We start from the raw sequence: 27,960 nt of genomic DNA on the forward strand, positions 1-27,960 counted from the left end.
TCTAGGAAGTAAGCATTTCGATATGCCATAAAAGGCTACGAGTAGGAGGGGTGTCAAAACTAACAAATTCGAAAACAAATAAATTATATTTATGTAATCGAATTTATTATTAGATTTTAAAGTAAAATTATTGTTTTGAATAATGTAAATTCATAATCCCACTGAAATCAAAGTAAAATAAAATTGAACCAAAATAACCGCAAATAATTTTTTATATATAAATATATTTTATATGTTAAATTCAAAATAGAAACATTAAGAATATTAATTCCAATTTTGAGGGACTATTTAGGAATTTAGCGGATTTAGAATAGATATATTTGTTACATTAGTAAGTACAGAGACCGACATTGTAAAATCGTGTAACTAGATGTACCAATTTGTACATTAGACAAATTACGCGTCTTTTCCCCAACATTCCAACTACTATAACACCAGCTACGGCTTCTTCACTGTTCTTCATTCTTGATTTCTTCAACAAAACGCAATTTGTTCCTCGGAGATGGTGTTACACAATAAGCTTTCTACTTGTTGTATATCTCATGAGTTCTATAAAGTTGCTACGAACAACCCCAACAAAATTGCAGTCATTCAAGCTTGTGGGGGTCTCAAAATCGCCAAAGAATTTCGACTTTCTTGCAGTGAAAATGGCGACCAAGATACCCGGGAGGAGTTTCAAGAGTTTGTTTCTTCCAAAAGGAAGTCGGTTAATCCCCCGGTATACGAAGGTGATCAGTGCTTCACGTTTTCCGAGATATTGTCCGCCGTTGATTCTCTTAGTTCACGGCTCCGATGCATTCTTGATGGTGGTGATGACCCCAATCTTGTGAAACCCTCTTCAGGTAACTGAAATTTGTGATTTTAAGTGGGGTATTATGAATTAACGGTACGATGAAGAAAATATGGTGTTAATGTGTGTCTAAGTTACTGATATTTGTGATATTAACTACGGTTTTACTGAATTAAGATTAAGTTTTCTTTCCTTATTTATGGAGTAAACCAAGATTCTTCTTTCTGTAGTAATTTGTGAACATATGTATCTTGATCTAGTTCGGAGAATGATTCTTGCTTAATTGTTACCTTTCCTACACTCGAGGGCTCGACGTACTGGTGAATGTGAATATATTGTGCGTGTTGTATCAGTGGTTTCTTGAATTTTTATATGTTGTGCGTGTTGTAGCAGTGGTTTCTTGAATTTTTTTTATCTTGTACCTGTTGTAGCAGTGGTTTCTTGAATATTTTATATCTTGTGCGTGTTGTAGCAGTGGTTTCTTGAATTTTTTATATCTTGTGCATGTTGGTTTCTTGATTTTTTTATATCTTATGCATGTTGCAGCGGTAGTTTCTTGAAGTTTTTTTTGGCTTTCTAATTTTGCTTTAGATAACTTTTACCTTCTTAATTTTTTTTTTTGTTGCTTTTAGAATAAGGTCTATGCTATCTGAAATTGAGCAACTTTGCCAAAAGGTTAATGGATGGTCCTATCTTACCCGCCATTTGGAAAAAAGTCTCTTTTTGCCTTTGGCCCTTGACGGAGCTCCCACCCGAGTCTAATGATAGACAGTACTCAAAAGTTGGAACATTGTTCTCTAAGATTCTGGACCAAAAGAATAATGGAGGGAAAATTGAGCAAAATCAGATGGCACAAGGGCAAATTCAGATAGTTTCCCTTAATCTGTGTTTACAATGATTCCTAAATGAATGTGAAAATGTTATATCCATTTCCTTGAAATTTTTTGGTTTTATAGAATCCTTCCGGATGTTGTTGATTGCTTTGTGAGTAAACTAATTAGGCATTGCAACTTTTCATGGTTAGTAGTTAATATGCATCAAACTGCAAATGACTGCAGTTCCAAGGACCAGTTAATTGTGGGGTCTTCTGATCGAGGTTTAGAGCAGTATACACAGCTGCTCCATAAAACATATATCCCAAAAGTAGTTGGAATATATATGGAGCCTTCAGTTGTGTACATTGTTTCTGTTCTATCGGTTTTGAGGTGCGGAGAAGCATTTATGCCATTAGATCCATCATGGCCAAACGAAAGGATATTATCGGTAATATCTTCTTCAAAAGCTGATCTTATTGTGGGCTATGAATCTTCAGTTGACAGAACTTGTCACCAGCTTGATAAATTACGATGGCTCATTCATAAAGGCAGTAATCCCGTTTTTTATATGTCAATAGAGGATGTCATCCGAAAAAAATCTGACTCATTGTTAGCATGGCCTTGTGAAAGTGAAAGGTTGAGGTCATTCTGCTACTTAATGTACACATCTGGATCCACTGGAATACCCAAGGGGGTATGTGGTACTGAAGTAGGTGAGTTGTACATCCTTGAGAATGTTTAACCATTTCTCATCAATTTATATTGTCACTGTACAAACTATGCTTTTATCGTTCAGTTTTACTTAGGCATTAGTTCAATTTATTTTATCATACACTTGCAGGTCTTCTGAACCGCTTCTTGTGGATGCAAGGATCATTTCCCTTTCAAAAAGAAGAAATCCTTCTTTTCAAAACATCCATAAGCTTCATTGACCATTTGCAAGAATTTTTAGGAGCTATACTTGCTAATTGTACATTGATCATACCTCCTTTCAATCAGCTGAAGGACAATATATTTTGTGTAGTCAATCTCTTACAGGTATATGTGAACAGTTTATTTACCCTTTGAATTTCTTGTTACTTGGCAGTGCATTTCAAAGGGTGTGAATTTTTTTTCTCATTTGGTTGCCAACAACAGTAGGGGCTTTCCTATCCATTAACCAATTGCTTATTCTAACGATTACAAACATAAAGCAAGTATTTTCACTCAGGTGCTGCCGGATGGAAGGGTCTTGACTCTTGAGAGTATTGGGTGCTTGGTGATCTTGTAGAATCTATATCTGAGTAAATGAATTACAGCCTTCAACTTCCATGTCACTGCTTCAGTGATCAATTAACTTCCTCTACAATTTTTTTAGACTTCTATATCTAGTATTTGCATGAGTTCCTCCATTTATTTTTACCATAGCTTCTGTATTGGCTGGTGTAAATTCTGCAATAAGCTGAAATACTACTGGACAAAATCCATCACTCTCTCTCTCTCTCATACACACACACACACACACACACACACTTAAGACGGGGGAAGGGTGCTTGTACAACTCTTATTTTCTTTCAATTTTCGGTATTATATAATCTAGATTACTGTTATTGGTAATAATTGCATGAAGTCCAAGTGGGGGTAATGTTCACTTTGTGAATCCATGATTAGAAAATTTTCAAATATTGCAAGAAAAAAGATTCGTGACTATTCTTCGTTGTTTTCTGCACACCGATAGTGTGTTTTACTGAAAAAAAATTAAGCTACCTTCATTGGATGGATTTCTGGTTGTTCTATAACAGGCTCTGGTCTTGGTTGGGAATCTTTACTCTTCTCTTTTGCATTTACTCTGCCTGCCTTGGATCTTGAATCTCTTCTCTGGCTGGTCACTGATTTATCTTTTGCAAACTGAAAATTGAGCCACCTTTCTTTCTTTCTGATGCAGAGGACAATTTTGCCATATACTCATTAGGGAAAAGGGTCAGATTTGTCTTTATATTATTTAAAATTGAGCAACTTTTCCCTCAGTTATACTTTGGGTTTAATTTTACCCCTCCCCCGGCGAAAAGTTTCGTTTTTTCCTGGACCCCTAATGTCGCTCCAACTTTTATCTAATTGAAAACATAGTCGGGAGGGGTAAATTTGTACCTTTTTCTCGAAGTATCTTGACACCCATTTCATGCTAGAGCTCCCTTAATGTCAAGGGGAAATACAACACGATTTTCTAACAAGGGTGTGAATGGACCCAAGGTATGACGGAGGATGAAAATTTCGGATAGAGTAGGGGGGAATTTGGACCTTTTCCATTTTCTTTGTTCTTTCCCATACTATGAGAGCATTGTATCTTTAAAAAATTCCATTATTTTTTCCATCATTTATCTTCAGGAATATTCTATTAGCAGGCTTGTGGCAGTTCCATCTCTTATAAGGGCGATTCTTCCTGCTCTGCATAGCATGCATTATCCTACAGCTCAGATCTCCTTAAAACTTCTAGTGCTAAGTGGTGAAATTTTTGATATTTCTCTGTGGAAGATGCTGGTCAAGTTGCTACCCCAGACTTCTGTTCTTAATATATATGGAAGCACAGAGGTAGATTTCTGTCTGTGTGATAACTTTACCAATGTTCAAAAAAAAAAAAAAAAAAAGATTTCTGTCTGTGTGATTTATTTTTGGGTTAATTATATCCTTACAACTTATAATATTGAATAACTTGGAAGGAAAAAAGACTCCATGTCCATCGTTGTGAGTTACTATTTGGTCACTTGTGTTCTGGTAGTTATAATAATTCACTTGAAAAGAGAAACTTTGAGTAATGCTTGCTCATATCAAACAAGATGCTGATTTTCTTCACCCTTTTATTTGTACCAACTTTTGTACTCAATAAAATCACTTTAGTCTGGAGTTGAAAGATGGGAAACTTATGTTCGTTATTGAATTTTAGTGCTTGTGACCGTAATCCGTGCATATTAGCCTTTAAGCTGGATGATCTGAGTTTAATGCTGGCTCTCTACTTTTTGGTATACATCTTGTATATGGGAGATTTTCCATATTGATTGAATTTTTTTTTTTTTACCTCTCATAAAGAATATCTGTGATTTGAGCTAGTACTCTTCTTTTGCTCATGCGGTTAACTAAGTTGAATTGAAATGATATAGCCACTTTGGTTTTGTCCCCCTTTGTTGAATTGCCCTTCTACAACCACTTCCCCGAACCTCCTCTGGATCATGGGGGTGGAATCTTAGCCGGGGGGGGGGGAATGCATGCTATAAAAGGAGGTTACAGCGGATGGTTTTGGGAACACATAGGAAGAGCCTGGAGACCTTAAAATTTCCAGCTTTATTTAGTTTTACTCCAACCATAGATATGTGTATGTGCAGTTGGCTCGTTTACAGCTGATTGAAGTTTACACATAACAATTGCAGTAATTGTAGTGCCTGAAAACAGTAACCTCCCCCCCGCAAAAAAAAAAATGAAGAAAGAAGAAAAGAGAGAAACAGAGAAAGGTGAGAATTAGTGAAAGAATTCATTTGCTAGGTTAGTTATGCTGGAGTTTGGTTTTCTTCATTTTTAGTTGCAGCTGGCTGGTGCTGCTATGAACAACTTATTGATCAGCATATTGATCACTACACATAACTTATACATTATAGTTAGTATTGCATGAAGGTGATCCTTTCAAACTTAGATTCCATGCTTTTAGTGTGATTATAGACACATTCTGTATAGTGTACACCGGTTATGTTTATGGAGCAACTTTATTTGTGAGTTTGAGATATGATTTTTGCCAAGCCTATCCACTCATTTTTTTTTGAACTTGGTAAGGTTGTATTGTATCACAAAACAGTACATGGGTTGTACTGAAACCTTATATACAAAAGCCCCAAATTCTTACTGCTCTATGGCTAAATTGAGTCTAAAACATCAATTATAGAGACAGTATCATTTGAGTATAATTGATTACACCAAAAACATAATAGTAAAATGCAGTTGAGCTTCACTTTCTGCACACGATTTTCTATGCTCTCAAAACACCTAGAGTTCCTCTCTTTCCATATTGCCCACCATATTGAAGCAGGGATAAGTCTCCATCTGCCTCTGTCTTTTGCCAGTACTCCTGCTTCCTCCCAGCTCTTTAAAGCCTCTGAAACTTTCCCAGGCATAGTCCAGGAGATGCCTTTGTGACTCAAAAAAATCCTCCATAATTGTTGAGTGTACTTGTAGTGTAGAAACAGATGATTTACATTCTCTAAAGTCTTTCCACAGAGAAAGCATCTAGAGCATAAGGTTATCCCTCTCTTCATGACATTGTCTTGAGTAAGAGCTGCTTCCTTGGCCAACAACCAGACAAAGCAAGATCCCCTGTATCTACTCATTTAATTTATAGGTAATGTTTGGAACACCTTCGAGGATCCCCTGTATGAGTGTTTTGGGAAAAGAATAGGCTGCACAACTTGCAAATTTTTTTATTTTTTTATTTTTGAAAAGGTAACTTGTATTATAAACACAGGAATACTCAGGATGTATTCCAGTAATACCTACAATCAGAAATACAACAGTGTTGCTGTTTTCCTATGAACTCCTTAAGGACTCTAACATACTAGTGATATCCTCATCTTCATGAGGATATTCATGTTTACACCAAAAATAGAAAAGAGCTAAACAATTCAGCTTCATCTTCTCCATAGAGCAGCTCTTGTTCTCAAAACATCTTTGATTCCTTTCCAGCCAAATAGTCCACCAAATGCAGGCTGGGACAATCTTCCATCTCTCCTTGTGCCCCGACTGATTTCCATCCCGATTCCAACATGCCAAAGCTTCCTTTATGTTTCCTGGCATAGACCAACTGATGCCCCTTTTATTGATGAAAATTTGCCAAAGTTTCACTATCTCCTTACAGTGTAAAAAGAGATGATTTATTGTCTCTGTCTCACATTCACAAAAAAAACATCTGGAGCACAAATCGAGGCCCTTCTTCATACGGTTATCCTGCGTGAGAACAACCTGTTTTGCTAAGAGCCAAGTAAAACAGGCCACCTTAACTTTCCAGATCATTTTCCATGGCCAGTAGCTTGATTGAGTGTGTGTCCTCTGTGAGTTTCTGTAAGCTGTTCCAACTGAGAATCTCCCCTGTGTATCTGGATCCCATAACAATTTGTCTTCTCTGTTACTGAGTTCCTTGTATCGTTCCAGGATATTTAGAAATTCAACCATTCTATTCACCTCCCAATCATTTAAAGGTCTTCTGAACTTTAAATTCCAACCTTGAGCATCTCTCATTTCTTTGACAGTGGCCACTTTTTGTAGACTCAAGCTGAATAGGTCAGGGAAACTAGCTTTAAGTGAAGCTTGTCCCGCCCAAACTTCCTCCCAAAATAGAGTTTTTCCACCATCTCCTATCTTAATTGTGCACTTGTTTATAAGTTTTGGCCATAGATTCCTGATTGTCCTCCACACTCCGGTGCCATATGGTTGTGTTGCTATGTTGCTGATCCACCTTGTCTCCATTCCATATCTAGCCTTAATGGTGTCTTTCCACAGCCTTAATGGTGTCTTGCAAATTTTTTAAGGAAACTAGTTTGGCATGTTCAAGTAGAGTTGGGTGCAACAACTCTCCAGCTGGTAACATTATCACAATAAAGTCCAAAAGTAACAGGAAGCATTGATTGGATGAGAAACTTCTGTATATTGTAGGACATTTTATGATGAGAATGAATTAAAGAAGCACTTCATTCTCTAGAACTTAGCATTGTTTGTCTCTCCGTAAATTCCAACAACTAACTATGTCTGAAGTAGACAATTATTTAGAATCAATAAAATTCAAGTTAGTGGAAAGATATTGAGTTTCTATTCTTGAGAGATACAACTGCGTGGTCAGTTCTTTCTAGACGAAGATGACCATCAGAGAAAGGAAGGTCAAAGTAACACTCTCTGTGGCAAGTACAAAAATAGGGAATCAGAAGAAATTCATTGTGGTTTGCTAGAGGGAGAAAGATATCAAAAAGGCTCAACAGGAATGGAACTAGAGTAGAGGGAAAGAGGTTAGGCTCAATCGGCTAATGAGTGGACTTGTATGGGTTATAAATGACTTGATCATTCAACCCCAAACCTTCACGGGATGCCCCTTTGAAAACCCTTACACAACCCATGAGGGACAAGTATAGCATTTTCTAACAGTTTTTGCTCAAGCTTGATTGGGAGTTTATATTGATTACAAGTGTATAAAATGTTTGTATTTTGTTGATTCTACGCACAATTACGGTAATTAAATCTGATCAAATTTACTAATTTAAGTAATCTTTGAATAATCCCAACAATTGCCAAAGCTTGTACTACTAAATTTGATTAGAGACTTTTATATTTGAGTATGGATTATTATGAGACTTGGAGAACTTCTAGTTTTGGAATTCTTAAATTGCCTTAAAATGACAGATTATCAAGTAGTACTTCTCTAAGAAAGGAGGATATATTATTTAGGTAGTATTGGGATGAAATGGACTTGAATAGATCAAAATGATACAATGATCACTCTAGCTGATTTCAACTATTGAAGATTGACCCATGTTTGATTGACTGATTAGCTGATTGTTATTTTACACTTTCTTCATTCAATAACCAAGTATCATCTGCATCTCGTTTTCTAATTTATGGTGGGCTTGGGAGAGCATCATATTTCGTGATTTCATTTCTATTCGTGCTATGGTGTGCATTTCATTCTTTAACTATTGCATTCTTCTCATTTGTCGGTCTGGACCTGAGTGCATATTTTTGTTCACAAGAGATAATTTAGAAACCAATCAACAGCTGCATACAATTCTTGGTTAGAAGGCTCCTCGATTTAGTTCTAGCACTTGAAAGCGGAAGGGATCATCTTCTTGAACATCTACATACTATGTGCTCACGACTTTTGAGAAATTACAGTATTAGTTGAAGAGAGGAGGAGTATGCATGAACTTCCTCATTCGTAAACTTCTTTTCACTCTTATAAATACCCATTATGTGTCTTGCATTTTGAAAGCACAAAGCAACTGTGACTCAAATGTATTTTCTCCCTATCATTAAAGATAATGATTTAGTTGTTTATCCAGATATTATCACTTAATATTTTCCTCATATTTTGTAGGTCTCTCCTTTTTTTTTCTTTTCTTTTTTTGTATATCTCTTGTATATAGACTAAATGACCTTATTATTATCAATGAAATCTCTTACTTGATCGAAAAAAGAAAAAAAATTGTCCTTCCCTTCCTGGTATCTGCTTGTATAGATAGGCACATAATCAGAAAGAGTTGATGCACAAAGCACATACATTTTCCTTTATGTTCTCTTACTGGACACCAGTTTCTCAACGAGTGGGTGGTTGTGATGCAACCACTTTTTGAAGGAGGATATGGCTGCTACATGTAACTCAAAGCTTCATTTCTTATTTCATTGGTATCTAAGTTCAATCCTGGTATCTGCTTGTATAAATAGGCACATAATCAGAAAGAGTTGATGCACAAAGCACATACATTTTCCTTTATGTTACTGGACACCAGTTCCTCAACGAGTGGGTGGTTGTGATGCAACCACTTCTTGAAGGAGGAATCTAAATTCAATCTTGGGTCATGACTTCCGCAGTGATGGTTATTTGGGAATAGCTTGTAACGACATAGCAAGCTTGATTTTCCTTATTGATAAAAGGAGAACATACCAGGCTTTAATTTTATCAATTTAAAAAGCAATAGTAACAACCTTGATACAAATTTAAGATTGCTGTTAAGAAAAAAAGGTAGCTTACGTCACCTATCACTTGAATTCACTATCTTCTCTGTAGTCTTATTAATATTTTTGATGTATGAAATAGGTTTCCGGTGACTGCACATATTTCGACTGCAAGTGGTTGCCCACAATGTTGGAGCAAGATGCTCTGGGCAGTATTCCAATAGGCATTCCCATTGACAACTGTGAAGTGGTTCTTATTGGAGAAAATTCTCCTGATGAGGGAGAGATATGTGTCGGTGGAAGTTGTGTTGCTTCTGGATACTTTAGTCATCCTTCTATTTTGCCATTGGATAACGTGAAATTACATCAAGAAATAATTGATGGCAAGAACGATGAAAATGAAGTTTACTTTAGAACCGGGGATTTCGGCAGAAAGCTTTCAGATGGAAACCTGGTTTATATTGGGAGAAGAGACCGCACTGTAAAGATCTGCGGGCACCGTATTGCCTTAGAGGAGGTTGAAAGCGTTCTGAGGGAACACCAAGAAGTAGCTGATTCTGCTGTGGTTTCTCGTTGCGTTCAAGGAGATAATTTATTTCTTGAAGCATATTTATTGCTCAAGCAAAAGGAAAACAATCTTGAGGTCTTCAGGTCCACAATTAGATGCTGGATGGCCAGCAAACTTCCCCCAACTATGATTCCTACTCGTTTCTACTTTGTTGAATCTTTTCCTATGTCTTCTTCAGGGAAAGTGGATTACAATATGTTGGCCACTTTTGCAGCGTCTGAGGCAGGTAACCATATTGCGATTGAAGAAACTCAAGATATCGATCTCATTAATGTTATACAAAAGGTATTTTACTAGACTTCAGTTTGATTAAGGGTTGTGATTCTGTTATGAAATGGGATTAGCAGCAATCTTTACTTCGATTTTCATTCAGTACAAAGTTTTCCCATGAATGTGATTTTTTTGGTTAAATATAATAAGATGTATTTAAGCTTTGCCCTAATTTGGATCATGCATTCTGTGAAACCACACACTATATGATGGAAAATCACGTGTAGACTTTAGAGTTCATAGCTGCATATATAAGTGGGTAAAAGTTGTTAGGTTGTCTTTGGTATACTATATGCTTCCCTTTTCATGGGAGTTTATTCCCTTTTTGAGCAATTTATTAGCCGGTGTTCGAAGAAAAAAATTGTGCCACATAAACTGAGATCCTAGGGAGTATTATGTAGTTTGGCTTAATATTGGGCATGGGCCGTGGAAGAACTGACCAGTGAAACAACTATTCAGTTAATCAAGATATTTTTCTACTAAAAGGTGGTTAGCTTGATAAAAGAGTGTATCCAAAGAGTAATTGAAAAGATATACACATCAGTGTCTTCTGTCACTTTTGGGCAGTAATGACATTTCAGTCAGTATAGCTAATGCTCTGTTTAGAGAACTACCTTTTGTATAAGCTTCTCTACCTTTTGTATACAACCTGTCGCGTAGGGGTTTCTTAGCATGTTAACTGGATGACCTTTTTTGTTATTGATTTATACTCTTACAACAAGGCAGCTGGCTTGCAACATGGGTAGCTGGGATATAATTTGTTATCTAGCTAAGACTAGCTTTCACTCTCTCGATAGCATCATGTTGCGATGCGTACCACATTTTTTAAAATTCCTTTATTTATATTTTAAAACAACTTCATTCGCTGGTATCTGTTAAGCATAAATATGGCAAGTGTCCTTAAATTGTAATATGTAAAGGATTCTGAATGCCCAATTTCATAACTGGAAGAATACCAAAATAGAAATAAAAATAAAGAAGTACCTGAGGGAATGCCAAGTTGGATATTCACAGAAAACCTGTTCTTTTATCCATTGTCTACATCGCACCGAGAATGTGTCAAAATATACACAAGATGTGCAAAGGGACTAACCACACATATCTCTCTAGCTCCCAACTGTCTATGCTACCTTTACCACCAAAACAATGGATGAAACAAAAAAGGCGTCTTTTACGTCTCTTTCTAAAAGGAAAAAGATGTATTTTACTCCTTCTCTTATGCTTTCCGAATATACTTCTTTTGTTTTCATGGGGGAATGGAGCTGTAAATCCTCTTTTGCTAATTTGAAGTCTTTCCTGCTGTTTGTTTAATTTATGGTGAAGCTGGAGAGATCTAATGGCTGATTTATCCGCTGGGAAAAGGGTGGTAGAAGAGGGAATTTATCTTATCCAATAAAAAAGGGTGGCAGAGGGTTCATATATGCCTTGAGATGCCCTAGACTCAAACTGGGACACTTCAGTGAACGTGTCATGCATGTGCCATACCTGGTAGACTCCAAAATGCCTAGCCTTCTGTTTACTCTTGAAGCATGCCCCAAATCTACTTCTGGAGTGTGCTTTGATGATGTTGTGTAACTCAGCTGTAGACAAATAATGAGACTAAACGGTGGGGAAAGGACGAGTGGATAGTAGACCTTAAATAGTACTGTGAGTTGACTGTTACTCTTGAACATTACATGCGGTCCCGTAAGTTGACCAGTAACAGACTCATTATCATTATTAAGGTTAGTTGTTGAATAGTGAATGATTTTATGCATACGTGCTGTCATATTGTCGTGAGTCACTTGTTCTCTAGTCAGTATTATGTGTCCTTACGGTGATTTTTTTTTTTTTTTTACATTTTCTTTAACTTTGATTGGACAGGCTTTTTCTGATGCTCTGATGGTTGTTGACAAGATCTCCCTTGATGATGACTTCTTTGAGATGGGTGGCAATTCTCTATTAGCAGCTCATGTCTCCTATAATCTAGGAATTAATATGAAGGACTTGTATGCTTTTCCAACTCCATTGAAACTTCAGAAGGCCATTGAACATAAAAAAGTGTCCTCTAGCCGTGAACTTAGAGCTGATGCTTTAGTAGGAGTGAACTCGCAAGAGCAAGAAAAAAGCAAGCTTCCTTCTAATAAATCTTGGATGCCTGGTGTTGATAACAGTACCGCTTTGAGTTTGACCAGTGATTATCCCGTTAAACGTTTGAAAACGGATTCAGATTTGTATATTGATCCCAACAATGCTAATGGAATAGATATGAATAATTCAACTTCGTCACAGGTTTCATGTTCTTACAGTCGGTGCAACAAAATAAGGCATGATGCTGGTTGTGAGGGTTACAATTGCCACTCAGTGCTGTCTTGGGAAGTTCCACGTGATAAAAGAGGTTTCATGCGAGAACAATGGATGGTCTACATGGAGTCTTGCGTTGATGCATCACCACTAGTTGTATTCAAAGAAAGAAGTGTGTATCTGCTTATCGGAGCTCACTCCCACAAATTCTATTGCATTGATGCAACAAGGTGATGCCTCATGTTTCTCTAAGATGAATGTGATTGAGAAAATAAGAAAATTTGATATAAGTGTGTGAAGGACAAATTTCTTACACTTAAGTCTTACATCCACTTGGTTTAGCTGAGGATGGGATTTGCTGTCCAATTAGTCTACATACACTATTAGACAATTTTTGGTCTATGCTTTGACCCAAAAATAGCCCTCTTTGGATTGGAATATCAGAATATGGACTCATAGACTAAACTTGTAAGTTTCATTGTGGAAAGCTCTTTGCTGTACTAGTGAGATCACCACAATTGTTCAGTAGTATGGCACTGGTGCATACAAATCGTATGTAATTAACTCGTTACATACATCCTCTATGCCAATAATTGTGACACTCCTTTTTTGCCACCAAATGTTTGACATCATCTCATATTTATGCAACTTTACAGCTTAAAAATCAAATTCTTCTGACTGTACTACTTCCCTGCAAAATGTGTTCAGTGGTCTTGTTTTGTGGGAGATCAGATTACAAGGGCGTGTTGAGAGTTCTGCAGCAATTCTAGATGACTTTTCTCAGGTTATAGATAACTTTTTTCTGTCAAAGTTTTCTAGTTTGTAAGGTTCACATCAGCTGAAAGGGATTTCACCTGCAGGTTATTGTCGGATGCTATGATGGAAACATTTATTTTCTGAATTTTTCAAATGGTATCCCTTGTTGGAATTTTCAAACACACGGAGAGGTATGATTAGATTTACTGTGTCAGTAAGTTATAGTATCTTGATTACCTTTTCTATTGAACTTCTTGATAGCTATAGAAAAATACCATAAAATTAGAGTATTAAATCTAAGGTTAATGAAGGATCGACAGGAATCCATATTCCCTAATGTATTTCTTTCCCTTGAAATATTTCATGTCCAGGAAGTGTGAAGGGATCAAGGTTTACTACTATATTTAAAGGATTGCTTGCATTATTAGAGGTTTGACGTCAATTTATGAGTGGTGTTCCCAAAATAAAAGATAAATTAGTGAAAACAACCTTTAAATGCTTTAAAAGGTTAACAATTAAGGCCCCCAGAGCTTGTTCAACTACCAAAAATCGTGGAACTTATGACTTAGGTCACTAGTTTGAGTCCTATGTCATGTGAACTAAAATTGGTATTTAAGTGAACAACCATTGAAACCTATCGTTGAGTCCCACATTGGTGGGATGTGGATTTCCTGGTATCCATATATGGTCTTGTACAATCCTCATCTCTAGAGCTAGCATTTGGGGTTGAGTTATAGACCCTCAAAGCCAAACTCATCCCAATTCATTGTTTACCCGATATTGGGCCCCCATCATATATTGCCCATGCTCCAGATGACTAGCCGTGGGTGCACGAGGCAATGTTGAGTCCCACGTTGGTGGATGTGGATTCCCCGGTCTCCATATTTTGTCTTGGGCAATACTCGCCTCTAGAGCTAGCTCTCAGGGTAGAGTTAGGCCGAAGGTCCATTTTTAAAACCTATGTGCCAAAGATGCACTTTTTCCTTTAAAATATGTTGGGACTTTATGTTATTACAAGAGGTGGCTCTTGATCATCTAGTGGTGATTGTAGATCAATTGAAGATTAATTAAAATAGGTAGTTGATTGTAGTCATGATAGTCTGCTGGAAATTGGCTTTCTTTCCTGCTTACTAGAGTTTCCCATGTTCTGTTGTTTGACATTTATTTTTGTGGTCAACCTCCGAAATTTTAGGTCAAATCACAGCCAGTCATTGACAAGAAGAAGCACTTGGTCTGGTAATTTCTTTTCTTCATCTACTGTTGTTTCATGCAGGAAATTTACGTAACTGGTTCATTTAACTTATCAATTTTCTCTATATCTGAAGCTTGTCTATTTCTTCTCTGGTTTTGGCATATCAGTGCATATTTGTCCATTGTATCAACTTTTGGAAGGGGGCTTGGGAGGGAAAACCATTAAATACAGGAAAAGGATGCGCATGCACATTAGGTTATATTGACTTCTTGATGTCCTTAAATTTTCTGGAGATTTCATTTAACTAGTAAAATTATCTGCACTTCGCGCGGAAATTTAATATCACATAATTTATAAAATAATACTTACAATCTATCAGTCATTAAAACTAAAACACTATTTTATCTTACATACAAGATTACGTAGGAACACACATTAATAATGTAAAGGAAAATAATAATTATAACATCTTATCATTTTTCCTTCAATCAATCATCTTTAATTTGATTTTATAATTTTATCCTTTTGCCGCCAGGAAGTATTACTATTTGATATTTTTGGGAAATTAGATGAACATCAACGTGAGATATTAAATTTTCTAATAAATAAATAATATTTATATGTACTAACAAATACTTTTAACAATAACTTTGTGGAAACATAAACAACAAAGTTAAAAACATGTACTAAAAAACAACAATTAATATCATAAGCATAAATTAATGACTGTAAAAAAAACTACTAGGATCTATAACAGTAGAATGAAACAGAAAGGAAAAAATTGAGCCCACTGAATGCACAGTGTCCCCTTAAGAAAATTATTCCCCTCTAGTACCCGAGGTTTAATGGAATAGATCCTCTTAGGATGGAACAATTTTATTCACAAGTATATTGATATAAAAACAATGGTGTCAGTGAGCCATTCAACAAGAGCAAAGTACTTGAATATTTAATTGTGCAGAAGAAGAAGAAGTTCAGAATTTTCGTTGTTTTAAAATGAGAGGAAATCCCTCTATTTATAGACAACAAATGATAGTGTGTGAACGAATGCTTATTGTGCCTTATCGAAAATGTCACAATTCTTTGAAAAGTTACAACTCTTCGGAAATGTCATAACTCTTTGAAAAGTTACAACTCTTCGGAAAGGTTCTGCCTTTCATAAAAGTCGCAATTTTTCATAAAAGTCGTAACTTGTCATAAAAGTCGCAACTCTTCATAAAAGTCACAACTTTTCGTAAAAGTCACATCTTTTCATGAAAGGGGATGACTATTTTTGGGTAACTCTTCTTAAAAGTCGCAACTCTTCATAAAAGTCATAACTTTTCATAAATGTCACATCTTTTCATGAAAGGGGAAGGCTATTTTTGGAAATAAATAAATTTAAAAGGAAATTCTAGCTTGTGGTGGCGCCACGTAGGTGGGCCTAGGGTTCTCTTTTATATAAATATATGATATGATATGATTCTATCTATCATGAAATGCCTCATCTGATATGTGTTCTTATAATGTTGTAATGATCTCATCTTCCAATTTCATCTTGTTGCATTAGCAACTGAGTGCGACTGTCTATCACAGGAAAGCTGGGGGAATAGAATCAGCTGGGTTCCGTTGTTTCTGATGTCAGCCCATGTTTGCACTGTTCAATGGTCTAAGCACCAATTAACTTCCTAGAATTACTGAGAGCCCCTGGTGCTTTAAGATAAGTGTTTAAACTGTCAAAGACTACTAGAACTATGGAGGGCTCATGTTGAGGCTAAGTTGTGCCGACTCTTCACTTTGGATGTTGCACCCGTGTCGAATTCTCCAAAAATACACTACTTTTGGAGAATCCGACACGCACCCGTTGACATTTTTAAAGAGTCCGAGCAACATAGTACATATTGAGGTAATGTTTTTGAATAGTCCAGTACCTGTTGACGTCCTAGAATACTAAGAGCTCCATTAGTCTTGAAAACCTAAAGCGGAAGTGAAGAAATTTGGTGCAATTTATTTTCTGACGCAGTGTCGAAGATGGTCCAGCGAAGCTGTACAGTCTGCTATAGCTTATCTTTGCTGCTGTTTTTTTTCTTTCTTTGTTAATAATTATCGTTTACCAATTCTTTCTTTTTCCTTTTCTAAACGCTTAAGTATTGCTATTATCTCATTTTTTGGTTTTTTAAAATCACCCTTCTTCGGGTAATGACATTGTGATGAAATTTGACTCTCAATATTATTCTAGTTATTAACAAGTTTTTAGAGGTCATTTGTTTCACGGACAAACTGTGTGCCGATAACACCAGATTTATAATATGGTCAATAACAATCACTGATTATTTAGTGCATATGCATTTATCGTCTAACATTTAGTTGATCATACTACAAACTCACAACACGTCTACGTCTTCAAATGGGTAGAAATTTGTTTTCAAATAAGGGACAAGGTCCAACTGGATAGACCATTTCGCATAGTTCAGGGAAAATTTGACCATTTTTCCTTGTGAAAAATGCCCACGTGTCAGTAAATAAAGGCATATTTGGACCAATATTGTAATGACGTGGTATATTTGACCCCACCTATTGACGGATGGCAAATTTGGACCATTTCACAAAGTTTGATGGCGCGCGCATATTTGGACCATTTCACAAAGTTTGATGGCGCATATTTGGACCTTTTCCGTTCTAATAATAAAAGACTCTTGGAGTATACACCACTCATTTGTTACCGGAATAACTATTGTTGGATAAAAATCTACCAAGGATGTCATAATAACTAGCACGCAAATTTTTTTCCTTGCTTTTCTTAAGAAAAATGTTGTGGCACCAAAATAATAAAATTGCTTTAATGATTATTACATATGTACACATTTTCAATCTAGAAATGTTAGAAATCTTTCTTATACAATGCTATAATGATTTCACTGGATACCCTTACACTAAAAAAGATAGCTTACCTTTAGGGTGTTCTTTTCTATGTTTTGGTAATATGTGTATTCTTATTTCATCTTGTTTTACTATATAAAATAATCCATTATATTGCCATTATGCTGTTACTATTTATGCGTGATATGTAGGGGTGGCAATTGCGCGGGTTGGGTTTGATTTTGCCACCTCTAGTGATTTGGAAATGGTGACAGAAAGCTTGATTAATAATGCAGACTATTATATAGTGATTATTTTTCTTTAATGGATGTTATGAGCCAACCCTTTAGTGTATTTCAAGGATTTGCATGAAACACTATTGCCACGTAATCCCTATCCGGTAGGACCCCATGCAACATGGTTGCAAACAAGCTCCTATATGGATGAGACTATGAAGCCTTACATGTTGATACTGACGCTCTTATTCCTTTAGAGAAGTCTTTATTTCTCTATTAATTTCCCACTCAAAATTCAAATATTATAGAAGAGAATAAATAGATATACATGTGCTCTAGTGGTTTTTGTTGATGGAGTTCCCAAGTTTCTTGACATCTTGGTACAATTAGCATTGTTTACTGCAGCTATGTTACTCATTCTATTGTCTCCATATAATTGACTGCAGGTGTGGGTCGCATGACCATAATCTCTATGCCCTTGATTATGAGAATCACTGCTGTGCTTACAAAATTCAATGTGGCGGTAGCATATTTGGTGCACCTGCACTTGATGAGGTGGTTTTGAATGGCCATCTTTGTGGATAGACTTCCTTTTCTTTTGGAAATAATTGGCATTTTTGAAAATGTGAAGTTGTGGGCTTGTGGCTGTACACATCTTGAAGGGATAATTAGCATTAGCAAAACCTTCCTTGAGATCCACGAGAATGATTTTCCCTTTTGCCCCTCATCTTATGGCTTCCATGTCAATAAAATTGATTTTATCAGATATCTGATCGGAGATTACAATATATTGCCTGTTATTTTATGTTTTTGTTGGAACAATTATCCTTGCCAATTGTACAACATCTCAGCTCCAGTCACAGATTTACTGCCTTCATTAAGCAACCATGCTCTTCTTATGTACTTAATTTTTTTCTTTAAAAATCTTTTTAGGTGCATGAAAAACTCTATGTGGCATCCACTAGTGGCAGAGTAACAGCACTATTTGTCGGGGTAAGGAGTTGTATTTATATATCTTTGAAATACACTTTTCTATTTTTCTTTTGGAATATAATAATGATGGACCCAGTGGAAGAAAAGTTATTTGGGACCCTCCTGATGTCGCAACTCCTACCTCATGAAACAATTTGTATATTTTGTAGATGTATAGGCAAATGTTTTTTGTTTCCTTATAAAAAAATAAAGTAATAGGCAAATGTGTTTTTTGACATTAATTTTATTTCCTGTTGGTGGTTAGAGAGTTTTACATATCTTCTACTAGTGATAGTAACTTTTTTCTTTGTGTCCAGAAATCTCATACTATCTTCTTAGTTCCATACACTTGGTCATATGGCCTTATATGTTACTGAGTACTAAGTAGTTACTTGTTTTTGTCATTAAAAAGCAAGAAAGTATATAACATCTAAAAGCAGATAATTTATGCTAGTATTAAGCTGTAGAAAAAAATTGAATATTTTACTCGCTGCATTTTTGGCATCTGATCTATATGGTACACTCTGGTCTCATTTTAAGATGTGAGTTAAGACCTTACCAGAAGTACTGTCACCATTATGTGAGGCACTTTGTTTTGTGGCTCTTGGCAGAGTCTGGGCTAACGTGATTTATCATTATATCACTTGAAGCTATCAATATGGAGATATATGTTTCTCTTTGCTTTATAATTAATTTTTCAGTAGAAAAGGGAATATATTAATTTCATTCCAGTCAAACACGCGTAAAGGAAGGGAAGGGCCATCCCATGCTTGCGCGATTCTCCCCGCAAAAGGTATATTGTTAAGAATCTGAAGATATTGTAGAAAATTCCTTAATAATATGTAATTAGGATAGAAGTACATGTAGTTATAAAGAATATGTAAAAGGTAGAATCATGATAGCATGTGAATAGGATGAAGATTTTACATTTAATCAAATTTATTACTTCTTCATTTTTCAACACACGAGTCCTCGTTTGTTTCTTTATCAGATCAAGTCCCCATTTCCAGTTTCTCCACGTTTGTTTGGTTGACCAACTTTGTTCAGAATCTCAGCCAGGGAAGCTATTGTTTCAAAATTTTGAGAACTCGTTTTGGAAAATGTTTTTCAATTACCAGAAGGGCAGTATCTGTTCCAAAAATTTGAAAAACTTGTTTGGAAAGGTCTTCAATCTTTTGCAAAAACTGTTTTTCAACCAAACACCAAGAGAGAAAAGCTATCTAAATGTCTAAGGTTTGTTTTAGACCACAAACTTCAAAAGTCTTCTTTTCTTTCTTAAGTTTTGTCCCAAGTCAAATGTTGTCACATTAATTGGGATGGAGGGAGTATTTTATTTTAACAATAATTTGCTCAGCTAATGTAAACTTCATATCTCTCACCAAATTCACAAAATGAAACTACCATGACTCCTTCCACTCTGGTATCATCTTCCTATCCAGAGACTCCTTCTCTTCGGTTCTATAAAAAATGACCTCAATCAAATCCCTGCCTGCTAACCTAGTTAATGTTTCTTCTAATGATATAGGTCTACGAACTATCCCAATGACTCATTGTCTGCTTTAGCATAATAATCTCCTAGACCAGTTGAGCTCTTTCCTGATGATCCTACTCTTTCCATTGCTTTTCAACAAGTAATTGATGCACTCGCAAATGCTTATTATACTTATAATTTCTTGAGTTATTACCATATGTCACCATCATATCATACTTGCGGATTTGTCCATTTATCTCAATACAAACTGTAACAAAAGAGGTAACTCAGTTTGGTGGACCATATGGAAGGAGAGAAATATGAGATGCTTTGAGAGTAGTAGTAGTCCTTTACACAGGATTAAAATGAACTGCATAATCACTTTTTGCTATTGGTGTAGTTCGGAGTATGTAGATGATCCTATAGCGGTTAGAGATATCCTAGGTCCTTTGTAAGATGAAGTAGGATCTAGTTTAGTTTTGTTTTAAGTACACGCAATTGTATGTAGCTCCATGATGTAAATTTGGGATCCCAGCCTTTAGTGCTAAATATTAATACACAAAACTGTTACCTTTGTCAAAAAAAGAAGAAGAGGTAACTCAGTTTGTTTGCCATCAGGCTGTGGTTGATGAGATGATTACTCTACGTAGTAATGGTACCTAAGAGATAACTTCTTCACCATGTGGTGAAACTAAAGTTGGATGTCATTAGATGTTTACTGTTAATGTATCACCAGACGGGAAGATTGGTCGTCTTAGAAGCTTGTCTGATTGCTTAAACATATATCAGATATGTATGCCTTGAATATGATGGTACCTTTATCAATTCCCCTTTTTCTCTATGGCATACTAGGTCAGTACATTATAGGATTTTTCACAGAAATATCTCTCTAACCTAATACCCTTCTTGCCGTCTTTGGTAAGATTTTCTTTGCCAACTCCTCCATCAGGGAGAGGGAAGGGATGATATGCGTTGCTCCATGGTATCAATAGCATAAGCTTACTTTTGTTTGATGTGTCCAGGCATTACCTTCTTATACTATGTAATATTGTCAATATTTTCTTCTTTGCAAGCCTGTTAAACAATTTCGCTCTGCAGGCTCTGCCATTTGGTCAACTATGGATACAAGAGTTTGGAGTTCCGATATTTGGGTCACTTTCAGTCAATCCTCCATCTGGAAATGGTACTTGTTTTGTGTGTCATCATCAAATTTATTTCTAGCTTGTTATATTTTTGTCCGTGTCAAGATATTTAGCAGAATGAGTTGATTAAAATTCAGTTCTACGGCAAGTCCTCTGTTAGATTGTTCGGTAAAGATTAAAATTTACTGCAACTTCCTTTGATTATCCTTGGTTGTTTGTGATGGTTTTTGATTTAAATTGCAACTTGTGGGCTCTTTAGCATATCAACAGTGAGGAGATCTTAGTGTCATGCTTTTTAAAATGTTGTTGACGTTGATAACCTTTGTCAGAGATATACAACATGCGATATCTATAACGACATTCAAAGGAATTTATAAATGCGTTAGGCTACTTTACCTGTGCATTAACATATTGGTTGGATCTTCAGATATTTGTTCCATTCTATCAGAGCAATCGTTGATAACCTTATTCTGACACCCTTAAGCTTGGATTTTCCACATGTTAACCATATTTGGATTACACGTGCGGAGAAGGTGTTGATATACTGAATTCCATATTCACATGTGAGGGCTTCCAGAGGGCAACACTTGGCTGGTCCATTTTCTCACCCATAGTCTGACTTTTAGCCTGCATATCAACCCTACATTGGATTCTCTGTGGTAGAGGGTATTAGAGATGTACAAAACATAGGTGTATAAAGGCATCCAGAGCAGTGTATCAAGGTCTAAGGTTACAATGATTGTCTTAAAGTTTTAATTGGACATTCTGATTTTCTTTTTTCTTAATATTTTATTTTGATGATGCTATGGATCATTGTCCAAATTGTAGATGATTGGTAGTATGTACTGCTATGGTGTGTGTTTCAGATTCAATTACATTTTAACTTAGCTTGTCGTGTTGCAGTTATATGTTGCATGGTGGATGGCAGTGTTGTTGCGCTGGATACTGAGGGATCTGTCGTCTGGAAGGTAGAACAACATTAATTTTATTGAACTCCGTGTTTTCCACCTTGTTAATTGCGTATAAAGGAGGGTTTGTTTCAGTGGTCTGAACTTGTTAAAAGCTGCACGAAAGAGGCAAATCCAAATATAGAACAGCTCTACCACATGACCAAAACACAACTGGATGAATATTCACATTTAGAGTCCAAAGATAACTCTGCAGAATCATTTCACCGAATATCTTTTGTACCTTTGTAAACTAACTTTTGTAGTAAAAATTTAAGCTTTCCTTGGCGAAAGAATATAACAACACTTATGAACTCTTGTAGCTTCTTGGGTCCATCCGTTCATCTATTTTCTATGTAGAAAAGCTTGAGTATGATGTTATTATCACATTAGGAGGATACACTTGAGCTAGCTCAACATTATGTATCCCATTACCACTTGCCCTCTTCTCCTCCTTGCTTTTCAGGTCTGTACCTATTCTCAAGCTCCTCTTTCAGATAATCTGCATCTCACCTAGCTTCTTTTTCCAGTATCACCCTTAATCATATCAAGTCGTGCCTTTCAATTCAGCCCATGAGTCAATAAATAATCGTTGCATACTGTCCAAGGAAGAACCAGAAGATGTCCAACACCTTTTCCTTCATTGCAAAGTCGCTGTCAACTTCACGTCCAGGTTTTCAACATTTTGAGCATTAAGTTGTGCATGCCAAGAACTTTTTTGGATTCCTGCTTGCTTGGCATAGGAAAGAAGTTCCAACACCTTCCCTTCCTATCTGGAACACCATTTCTGCCACTTTATGTTGGATCTTTTGGACAGAAAGAATGGTAGGACTTCATCAAAAAAGAACTTTTGTTTCAAGAATTAAATTGTACTTAAGCTAACCTAAATGTATATTCTTGCTTAGTTTTTGGTGCAACATGGCAGAAAGAAAAAAACTTTTGATTCCTTCCCTATGAAACCTTCTCATTTTGAAGGTTAATTTTCCTCAAACAACCTTACCTCATAAGATCATTTTTTCATTTCCATGGTTGGAATATCAGTATTTGTAAATAGGATGATGTGTATGTAAAAACAATTGGCGTAAAACAATCTTCTGGAGCATGAATACATAGTCTGATTGATTGAATAAATACGATCTTTAATACCAAATGAAATTGGGCATATGATCTTTAGTTGATGCACATCTGTCCATTTCCAGTGAGATGTCTTTATTTTTTTTTCAATTTTCATTGTTTATTTATTAATGTATTAAAATTTTGTGGAATAGGTGAGTACAACTGGCCCAATATTTGCTGGGCCCTGCATATCTCGTGCGCTACCTTTACAGGTGATTATTTCTCCCTAAAATTTCTTCTACAATTATAAATCAGATACATCCAACCAAACTTCTATGTTAAGATAACCATCCACAAGGAAGCTTATAGCCCTATACACATGCTGGGATCACTCTGCCTACCCTTTTGATCTTGTGTAGTAGGTGAGATGTACCAAACTTTTTTGGTGAGGAGAACAAGCATGAAAGTCACAATGTTGTAGATTTTAAGGGCTTACAAGATATCCCTTTCCTTTAAATACCAGAAGTCACATTTAAATTTCCCTTGATGTCCTTCATACTTGCTGCCCAGTGTTCTGCCTCAAATAAGTAGTAGGATGTCTACCATTAACTGAAGGCCTTAGTTTATGAACCATAATCCAATTGCTTAACGACTCTGCCAACCTTCTTAACCTACTTTTGATATTTCCATTGATTAGTACTTTCAGTTTTTGTCCACTTCTATTTTTCTGTTGGTGAAAAGACCTTACTACTGCTCAATCATTAGCACTCACCCTAAAGTTTCGCTGTCCAAATGAATATCAGTCTAATTAGGCGGTTAGGCCTCTCAAGTGTATTTCTTCTATCCTAAGTATTCCTTTCTTTTCATTTGCAAACCTTACTTAATTGTCAGTAAGTAGCTTCTCAAAATCTGAATGTTCGCGTGTAATTAATATTCTCCTTTTTTAAATCTCTCAGGTGCTTGTTTGCTCAAGAGATGGCAGTGTCTACTCCTTTGATTTGGTAAAAATCTTGAACTTCTGTTATTCTTGTGCAGCATATGATTATGACATTATTCACTAACTGTAGAGAGCATCCTATGCTAACGGCACATTCTCCTTACCAATGTGTACAATATCCGGAAGAAGTTCTTTCTGAGTCTTTTAAGGTGCTTGAAGACCAAATTTTGGCTGTTGTCTAACTGTCAGAAAAAGTTTCTTAATCTCTATCTTTTCCTCATTAGGCTCATCTTTCTCCAAAATCACCTGCACATCAGCCATTCTCGAGTTTTATTCTTGACACAAAAATATATGTATTCTGCTTTCAACCTTAAGCTTCAATTTTGGATACTTTTGGGTTGTTGAATTCATACATCAAAAGTGGCTTTTTAATTTACCTGATTGATATTAATTAAGATGCACTATTCCAAAATGAAAGAAGGTATTCATCTGCCTAGGAAATAAACACGTCAAACTTCCAAGTATTTTATACAGCGAGAAACTCGTAGAAGACGAAACCTCCTTTTCCTTCTGTGAAACCAAGCATTAAATGGAAGAGGAACAGGAGAGTTCACTGCTAGCGTTAGACATTGCATATTGGCTGCTTTCTTTTAGAACTTCAAACTTTTTTTTTCGAGGAATGTAACAATTGTATTTCTATTAAACACAATTTTTTTCTTAATTCAGAGTTAGTTCTTTAAACCTCTTGTAGTGATTTTTTAATGGCCTAAAACATCGGTGGCCCCCTAAAGTTGGCAGCAATTTTCACTTAGACACTTTAACTAGGCTTTGTTCATTTTAGACACCTCATGTCAGACTCTATTGTATCATTTTGACACTTTTTTCACTAGTACATGTTGACTCCAAGTGCGTGTTAACCAAGTGCGTCCACATGGATTAGATGCCCAATCATATCATGCCAACTCATTAAAAGTCTATCATATATTAAAGAGAAAAAATAAGAATCAAAATATATGACAAAGTAACCAATGAATAAATGGCATGTGGTCTTTTTATAAAAAAAATTAAATAAAATAGTTTGAAAAATTTAAAGAAAAATGCAACACCCTCACAGCTTCCCAAAGTCATCTTCTCCATTGTATTACTCCGTTTTTATTTTATTTTTAGCCTTATTTTTTCTGCCATAAACCCACACCCACACAATCTACTCTATCATATTCCTCCATTTTCATTGTCTTTTCCGTCACACCCACATCCACACAGTCATCTTCTCTGTTTTATTCCTCTTTTTTCATGATTTTTCTGGCCATATTCACCCGAATTTTAACCGTTTTCTTCACTGCACCTTCCCTCACATTTCTTCATTTGATTTCGGGTTAAGAGGTGCAAATGTATAACAACAATGGTTCGTATTTTGAAGATTGAGTCTCCTTTTCTTTAATTTTGAGATATTTGTAATTTAATTAGGGCTTAAGGTTAGTGAGATTAACATTTACATAATGAAAATTAGGATCTTTTTGGCTCCTATTTTTGTTAACTTGAAATTTGAGATGTTGACAGTTATATGTGGGCAATTGAGACTATGGATACGTTTAATTTGAAGAATTGTTTTTACCTTTTTCTTTAGGATTATTGTGGGTGAACTTTACATGATTTGGGTGTTGTTGATATGGGTTCGATTTCTTGTTTCTTTTTGGATCTACCTGAGCTTGCAGTGGGAAATTTAAATTGAAATTGTTATAACAAAAGATTTAACCTCCATTGAAGTACGTTAAGCTTTGAGAAATAATGAGAGAGATAGTGGCTGTAAAATGGGAAAGAAGAAGAGAAAAAATAAAATAAAATAGGCTAAATAAGCCCCTCACACGTCAATAGCGAGTGTATAACACTCACTTTGCCATGTCAGCAGAAAGTGTCAAAATGACACAACGTGAGCCTGACATGAGGTGTCTAAATGAACAAAGCCTAGTTAAAGTGTCTAAGTGAAAATTACTGCCAACTTTAGGGGGTCACCAATGGGTTAGCCTTTTTTCATCTATGGTCTTTATTAAAACCTATAAAATTGACAAAGTGTGTAATCTGCATTTCTGCCTGTAGTTATATAATTGTGTCGTGCATGCCAAATTGCAATTTTTTTCTGTCTTTTCTTCTTTGCCCCCCTGTCCAACACGAGAATTGTGTCTGTGTCTACACTACATAATTATCATGCTCCAACATTAATACTCCTCTTCTTCTTTTCAAAATATGTTTGTTAATCCTAGTGGTACCTTGAAATTCTGCTAAACTAGACTTGGAAGGGATCTTTCTTGTATCAAGAAATCTTTCTATTTTGAAGTTTGAACTTTCAAGATAAAGAACCTATTTTATTTTTCAAAATTCAGTTATATATTTAATTCAACACTACCCCTCAAATTGGTATCAGTAATCATGTCCAAAATGCTGACAAGATTCTCTTAGTTGGGCTGAAACAGTCCCTTCATGAGAGTATTTGTTATTTGTTGTAACGTAGGAACAAACGACATACAAAACCATGCAGATTCTACCTTCTCTTTATGAAATTCTCTCAATATCAATATGCTTAGCTTTGTCATGTTGAACCAGAGTGTCTGTGATAATACTAATGACTATCTTCTTGTCTTATTACAATTTCATAGGCTAGCCATATTATGTCACAAGCACTTTCAGCCATCTATTGTGTAGTACTGTGAGATCTCTTTGCTTTTCCATGTTACTACATTGCCCCATACAAATGTTCAGTACCCTTATGTTGAACTCCTGTCAATAATTGGTCCTGCCCAGTCTGCAGACTGCATCTGTGTGCATTACTCTTTTTTTTTTTTAAATCCTTAACTGAGATGTTTACATATCTTTTAATACAATAAACTGTTTCGAGATTCTCTTTGTGAGGAGAATGCATGCAAATGCAATTATAGGTCGTTTGTGTGAAAAGTAAATTAGCTTACCTACAGGTTTCTGCCACCGTCTTACCTAGATGTGTTCACTGGTTCTCTATTTTTTTCCCTGTTAAATTGTGTGATCATCTCATCTAAGTAAACCACATGTTTGGTTTGTTTGATGAGTTATCAAATCAAACAGGGATATAGGAAAATAGAGCAGAATAATCCCTCAGAGTAACAGTGGTATAAATGGAAGTAGAAATTTTCCTCGGAGTAAAAGCAAACTGAAGGTAAACAAATCAAGGCTTAATTACTAGCGTCCTGTTTTGTTCTAGATCTTCCTGATCATGGGTTGGTAATGCATATCATTCAAGTTGTTGTACCATGCGGAAGATGATGTGAGCTATTATTAGAGATGCCAGGCTGACATTGACCTTTAGACCCGACCAATAAGATCAGTAGCCAATAACTCAGAAAGAAAGATTACCCATGTTATAGATTGAGATATGGTCTAATATTATTGGCACTTCATTGTATGAAATCTTTGATCATACTGGTGAGGTTTCATGTTCTGCTAGGAAAAAGGTGATTTATTCTGGAAGCATGATGTTGGACACCCAATTACTTCATCTGCCTACGTTGATGAACACTTGCTATTGTCATGTAAAGATTCTTCCCTGTCTCAAAGGTATATGTATTGTTGATTATTTTTTTTTAACTTTTTTTAATTGTAGATTGATCATTCAATGAATTATTCTATGGATTATAATAAGTCAATAAGAAACTTAATCCCTGTGTGTATATATGTCATTACCACCAGGTTAGTCTGTGTTGGTTCCAGTTCTGGAAGTGTACATGTTCTTCAAGTCAGCTTGAATTTTGACGGAGAAATTCAACCATGTGATATGGTGCGGGAATTTGCTAGGTTTGAACTTGGAGGAGACGTCTTTTCCTCCCCTGTGATGATTGGTGGGAAAATATTTGTTGGTTGCAGGGATGACTACGTGCATTGTATTAGACTCCAAGAAGAAATACCAATATGAACCTATTACATCTTATCATTCACATGCTCAATCTATGGGAGTATAAAACTCCTCAATATTGAAGCATCAATTA

The 27,960-nt window shown here is 35.8% G+C and overlaps 2 protein-coding genes across 10 annotated transcripts in view; both read left to right on the top strand.

Moving 5' to 3' along the window:
* Nucleotides 1–27,960, top strand: part of LOC125833615 (uncharacterized) — a 182,522-nt gene that overhangs the window by 57,466 nt on the left and 97,096 nt on the right. Inside the window, exon 1 of one of the 2 annotated variants that reach the window (XM_049512778.1) lies at nucleotides 5,544–5,554. The exons of the other annotated variant lie outside the window; for it this stretch is intronic. The gene's annotated coding sequence lies outside the window, so the exon portion shown is untranslated. Of the gene's footprint in view, nucleotides 1–5,543; nucleotides 5,555–27,960 lie in introns of those variants that run through there. 2 annotated transcript variants of the gene reach the window in all.
* Nucleotides 436–27,922, top strand: LOC125833588 (putative acyl-activating enzyme 19). Of its 8 annotated transcripts, none has more exons than XM_049512742.1 (17): nucleotides 436–842; nucleotides 1,815–2,318; nucleotides 2,447–2,643; nucleotides 3,970–4,173; nucleotides 9,422–10,132; nucleotides 11,981–12,630; nucleotides 13,109–13,184; nucleotides 13,261–13,347; nucleotides 14,349–14,392; nucleotides 17,869–17,977; nucleotides 18,356–18,415; nucleotides 20,964–21,048; nucleotides 21,911–21,975; nucleotides 23,223–23,282; nucleotides 23,967–24,011; nucleotides 27,423–27,532; nucleotides 27,665–27,922. In XM_049512742.1, exons 1-17 carry the CDS (start codon nucleotides 503–505, stop codon nucleotides 27,885–27,887), a joined length of 3,570 nt encoding a protein of 1,189 aa, XP_049368699.1. In that variant the 5' UTR covers nucleotides 436–502; the 3' UTR covers nucleotides 27,888–27,922. The 8 variants fall into 8 exon arrangements, 3 of the variants coding, with proteins under 3 accessions (XP_049368699.1, XP_049368701.1, XP_049368700.1); XM_049512744.1 differs by having other exon boundaries at nucleotides 27,429–27,532; XM_049512743.1 differs by having other exon boundaries at nucleotides 1,818–2,318.

The sequence above is a fragment of the Solanum verrucosum genome, unplaced genomic scaffold, assembly GCF_900185275.1.
Source record: "Solanum verrucosum unplaced genomic scaffold, falcon-dt-bn FXZP01000307.1, whole genome shotgun sequence".
Taxonomy (NCBI): Eukaryota; Viridiplantae; Streptophyta; class Magnoliopsida; order Solanales; family Solanaceae; genus Solanum; species Solanum verrucosum.

Coding starts and splice junctions, on each gene's coding strand:
- LOC125833588 (XM_049512742.1), top strand. CDS start 503: ATGGTGTTACACAATAAGCTTTCTACTTGTTGTATATCTCATGAGTTC. Junction 13,348..14,348: donor ATTTTCAAACACACGGAGAG/GTATGATTAGAT, acceptor CCGAAATTTTAG/GTCAAATCACAGCCAGTCAT. Junction 21,976..23,222: donor AGGGATCTGTCGTCTGGAAG/GTAGAACAACAT, acceptor TTTGTGGAATAG/GTGAGTACAACTGGCCCAAT.